We start from the raw sequence: 5,508 nt of genomic DNA, 5'->3' as shown, positions 1-5,508 counted from the left end.
CAGAGAGGAGCCGACCTTCTGCCTAAGGTGTGATGTGGTGGCTTGGTACCCTGCTGGGAAATCAGGAAGGCATCGGCTCAAGCCCCTTCCCCACCCCCCGTGACTCACTTAAGCAACTGGCTTAATCATTTGGGTCTTCATGCTAAATCCTGGCCAGGATCTCCTCTCTTGTTCAACACCTATTGACCAGGGGGATTTGATAATCTATGTAGTCACATACGTGCTGAGCCAGTGCACAGGCTGTTGTGTGCTCAGTCTGTGGGCACACGGTTACACATCTACAGCACAGGCGGTAACAGAAATGCTACCTATATATAAATGACAACCATGCCACAAGCATGCCTAGAAAACTGCCACATAGGCACTCAATGGGAAATATAATTCTGTCCATAAAGTGGAGGAGAGGAGACAGAGACAAGGGGTGGATTAGGGCCAGACCATATCCAAGGACATATCCAGGTAAAAGTGAAGACTGCAATTTTCTCAGGGGCCTGAGGAAGGGTAATGTGGTACCCGAAACCTTGCCTCTGTCCCTCACAACCATACAGTTGACCCAGTAAAAGATATCACCCACAACAATCCTTACCTCTCATCTTTTTCCTGGACTATGACTACTATAACATCACCCTAACACTATGAAAATTGCAATTGGTCTTTGTGTGGATGTCCACCCTCTGGCAGAAAAGGCTTAATTCCTAGCTCGGTTTTAGCACTGATGTGCTCAGTCCTGCCAAATTCTACCCCTGTCATATTTTGGGTATCAGGATTTTCTTTCTTGGATGTGGTTGTAATAGTCCTAAACAAGGTCCTGCACCAGGAGATGGTGGAACCAGGAACAGGATCCAGGGGACCTGACTCATAACTTAATGCAATCTTGCTACCTTACTAAGGCAGTGCATGGTACACGTGCACTGATAGGGGCATAGGCATGGGGTAGAAGGGCAGGTACGGGGTGCAACAAGGGACATCCTATCAGCCTTGCATTGGCACTACTCAGGGACACAGACTGACCACAGGCACACTTGCAAGGCACTGTGACTTAGCAGTGACCATCAGCTGCCACAAGTGTGTTCGGATCTTGGGCAAGCTACCCTCCGAAAACATAGCAATGGCAAAGAGCCTCTTTGCTACCAGCCTTCTGGGCTCCACCTGTTGTATATGGCCCCAGGATGATAGCAGTAGTCATCAGACACTGCCTTTATTGTCCTTAGAAGAGGAGAGACAACGGCGTTCATCATCTTCCTGAAACGCACGGAGACAGATGAGACATCTGCGCAATATCAGGTAAATATTGGACAAGATGAAAGGCTGGGGGATCATTAGCAGCAACATCTAGAGTCAGCAGATAGGGGATGGCTACAGCATCAAAGCACCATCAAAGGGGGCTTGGAGCAATTTCATTATCATCATCTCGGCATGAAACAGTCTGAAATCTCCCCGCATGCTCCTTCCCTCTGCTTAGTGACATACATAAATATAGGGGCTCTCCATGCATGCACCACACAGGACCTTAGTCTGTCTTTGGTTCTTCTCTCTCTGTAGACACCTGAGATCCCTGCCACATTTTGGCCATGAAGCTCCTTTTCCTTCTCTTGGGGGTTACCACCTTGGTCTTCCAGGCCCAGGCTCAGGACGTGGTCGTAGCACAGGATGAAGCTGAACCACAGGATCTGGATGAGATGGAAGAGGAAGCTGAGACCGAGGTCATGGAAGCAGAGGATGCCACTGGTATGGACTTTCCAGGTGAGGAACAGCAATAGAGATTAATGTGAGATGGGCATTAAGGATAGACAGGGTCCTCTCTCTGGGCAAGGGCAATGTTACGCATAAGTGGCACAACTATAGTTGGAAACCAGAAAACTCCAGTTTCCTAGGAAGCACAGTTATATGCTGGAGCAGTGATATGTGTGACTATAATATCCTAAAATGAGAGAAAATAAAAGAAAATCCCATCCAGCACTGATTACGCTGGCCATAGGAGCTACACGGCGACTGATTAGGGAGAGCTGTTGAAGAAGCTGTAGTGAAAGAGGTGACTTGAGAGATCCCTGGCCTTTCCAAAAGTCATTTGTAAGCCAGCACTACCAAGCGTTGATATTTTTTATTGCCAAATCAGCCTTTACAAGTCCTTCTGGGGCTGCCTAAGGGAGACATACTCACAGTGTAAGACGGGACTTACATCTCTGTCACGTGCCGGTAACTGCTAGAGTAGTGGGACATTCTCAAGGGGAAAACTATCACAAATTAAAGGTGTCAAAAACCAAGAGAACTCTTCACCTGTGGACAACCGGCGGTGTGCAGAATTTGACTGAATTATATGTTTTCAAAGTGATGGCAATATCAGACAGTTCTGTTACCGATAATTGCCTCCTTTTTTTCCACCCCTTCCTTTTATCGGCCCATCTCAACTGGAAAAAAATGGGACCTCCTGGGCCATTCTGCTCAGTCCTCGGCATCACAAGCTTCATGTGCCTAAATGTATTCAGCCGCAACCTTGCATATGTATGTGTGTGTCCATGTGTACGCGCGTGTGTGTGTGCATGTGCATATCTGCATTTCAGTATATACTTCTTTGGAAAGCTGTTCCAGGGTCTCAGCTCTTTGCTCATTAATAATTTCCATTGTAAACTCACCTCCAAATGGCTCATCTTTCTTATCAAAATAGTTTCTCAAAACCCAGCCCCACATTCCCGGTAGGGAATATATATATACCCCATGTTCTTGTGCTACAATAGTCCTTTAGATGACTACTCTTCCCCCTCACCAATACTTTATAGATGCTGGTGAGGCATTTACCCTGGTTCAAGCATGATATCTCTTTCCTTGATAGATCATTAAAGCAGGTTAGGAAAACACTTTTTTGGGAATGGTTTAGACAGTGAAAATAGTGCTGTGAGGAGCAGGAAGGGTCAAATGACCTCGTGGTGGTCCTTCCAACTCTCTTTCTCTGTGATTCCAATTGTGAACACAGTTTGGCCTGCTCCTTTTATGCATAAATGCAGCCACATGCTTCACTCAACAGCTGAAGCAACGTACAGCATCGGCATTGACTTGAATGCATCCCTCCTTTCTCTTTGCCCTTTTCCTGTGTAATTAATTGAGTAAAGTTAATTTTCTCTCCCCACAGGTCCTAAGTTAGGGGAATCTCCAGCCCACTGCAGATGGAAGCGTGGTGTTTGTCGGCCCACCCACTGTAAGAGGAATGACAGTAATTGCCGGCACACTCCCTGCAAGCCAGAGGAACGTATAATTGGATGGTGTTTATCTACTCATGTGTGCTGTAGAAAAGCTTTACTGTGAGAGGTGGAAAAACCAGACACCAAATCATCCTTTCTGAAGAGTTAAAACGGCTACCTTAAAAGTAAACCCCTAGCATCAATATCAATGTGTGTGGTGTTTTTTGTTTAAGTTTGGTCCTCCTATGATCAGAATGGACTTCATTTCACTGGGCTTGTGTTTCCTCTTCCACCCTTTATCTGTTTAGACCATAATGTCCAGGTCCACCAAAGCGCCCATCTGCCATTTATACCTGAAATTTCCTTTGATTTCCAGGGGAATCCAGCAGCTAATTAGGAGCTAACTATCTAAAAGCCCCTGGTTCTACACCTCAGCTCCTTGGTTATGTATTTGTGTAGTGTCTAAAGCAATGGGGCAATGATCTTGGCAGAGGATTGTAGACACTGCCATAATGTCAACAATAAATAGCAACAACATTGTCCTATAACTGAGTCAAGCTCAGGGCTGTGGACTGCAGTAATAACACCTAGTGCTTAATAACACCTGCAAACATTAACCCATTGCTACTCCATGCCCTTAATTTCTTAGACTATTTGCACTTAAGCTGCATTCCTTGTGATGCCGAGCAAATGCCCCTTTGAGACTATTTCATAGATGTTATAAGGTACATAGATGTTAGGGTCAGAAGGGACCTATTAGTTCATCCAGTCCGACCCCAAATTTGTTTGCAGAATTTGGGTGGGGGCAGTCAAAAAACTCAGGGGATCGTCAGAACAGGTTTGGAAAAAGCATAAAAACTTCTACTGGATTTGTGGACATCAGAGCTGATCTAACTAGGTGCCTTTGAGCCTGAGTGGATCTAAGATTTTGAAAGCGGGGGGGTAGTGCAGGTGATGTGGGGGACCATCACAAAACACATTATACTCCAGGCAAATAGAGCGTGGAAGCTTTACTAATCTGCTAGGGCCTTAGGGCTAAATTATTTAGTTCAAGAACAAAATAAAAACAAATATAACTTTATTTTTAGTGCATTAATTTATTGTATTGTGCATTATGGACAAAAACACAACAACCTACGCACAAATATTGATAGTGCATCCAATGCTTCACGGACAGTTATTTCCACACCTAAGTTAGTGTTTCCATATGTGACTTAACATTTTTAGCTAGAGTTAAATGCAGTCTGCAGGGGGTGTGAAATAGGAGCTACATTACCAGGAGCAGCAAGCAGCAGAATTGCAGAAGAGAGGCCAGCTTAATTAGTGGAACATCAAGACCATTAAAAAGACCAGAGAGTCTTTAACATTTGTGGAATTAAGAGTTTAGAAGGAATCAGGTAGATTACAATGAGCCATGAAGTCAAGTGGCTCCCTCAGCCCTGCTTGGATAGAAATGCTACTGCCACTGCCGCAGAGTTGGTTTTAAACTTTGGCTGGACCAGCAATCAAAGGGGGTGCAACTGCACCAATTCATCCTCCCTATATATCCCTACCTGCCTTTGAGCATCTATTTTGAGGGGTATCTCTGAAATGAGACAACCACTTAGACTCTGCTATTCGCCCTGCTATTCACTCTGCAAATGCATGTATAAAAAGCAATCATATCTCCTTTCAGCCTTCATTTTGTTAAGATAAACAAGCCAACCTCTCTCAATATCCTTATTGGAGTCTCCTGACCCTACTTGTAGCATGTCTATGTATCTGTACATTTTTCAATTCACCTTTTTTGATCAACAGCTTCTAACTGGGCTCTTAGTAACATCTATAACTCGATGTTATCTTAGTAACATCTATAACTCAGGCCGGACTTGATGATCTTCTGAGGTCCCTTCCGGCCCTAATGTCTATGAAATCTATGAAATAACCGTGGTACTAGTGCTTTCCTACCTCCAGTAAAAATACCCTGAGTAATATACCCTGGATGGCTTTGGGTTTTTTAATGTCCACACCCCACTGGTGACTCTTGGTCATCTTATAATTAACCAGGGTCCAGGTCCCTCCGTTTCTTAGACGTCTTCAGTCTTTGCACCTCCTTCTTATAGCAGGATTTCTAGGAATGATCCCTAGGTGCATGATTTTTGCACTTGATCCGATAACTCTATACACTTTCTTACATGAATGACGCGCACCTCCGGCAGCTGGGAGAGCCCGGAGACTGAGGGGGCACGGTGGCAATAAGTGGGAGCTCCTGCAGACACCACTGACACTGTTGGTGGTGGGGCGAGTGCCAAACAGAGGTTGGCGGCCATCCACAGACACCACCAGCAGCATC

At 45.1% G+C, this 5,508-nt stretch overlaps 1 protein-coding gene across 1 annotated transcript; it reads left to right on the top strand.

The window, feature by feature from the left end:
- Positions 1 to 1,500: 1,500 nt before the first annotated feature.
- On the top strand, positions 1,501 to 3,379 carry LOC112551922. The gene is made up of 2 exons (XM_025215703.1): positions 1,501 to 1,743; positions 3,128 to 3,379. Exons 1-2 carry the CDS (start codon positions 1,572 to 1,574, stop codon positions 3,298 to 3,300), a joined length of 345 nt encoding a protein of 114 aa, XP_025071488.1. The 5' UTR covers positions 1,501 to 1,571; the 3' UTR covers positions 3,301 to 3,379.
- The last annotated feature ends 2,129 nt before the right edge of the window (positions 3,380 to 5,508 follow it).

This window comes from Alligator sinensis, unplaced genomic scaffold (genome assembly GCF_000455745.1).
Source record: "Alligator sinensis unplaced genomic scaffold, ASM45574v1 scaffold687_1, whole genome shotgun sequence".
NCBI lineage: Eukaryota > Metazoa > Chordata > Crocodylia > Alligatoridae > Alligator > Alligator sinensis.
Note: the sequence above shows the minus strand (reverse complement) of the source record. Positions and strands in the feature narration are given on the sequence as shown.

Bases quoted from the DNA above. Each gene is read 5' to 3' on its own strand.
- LOC112551922 (XM_025215703.1), top strand. From the start codon at position 1,572: ATGAAGCTCCTTTTCCTTCTCTTGGGGGTTACCACCTTGGTCTTCCAG. The intron at 1,744-3,127 runs GTGAGGAACAGC...CTCTCCCCACAG, and splicing joins CACTGGTATGGACTTTCCAG to GTCCTAAGTTAGGGGAATCT.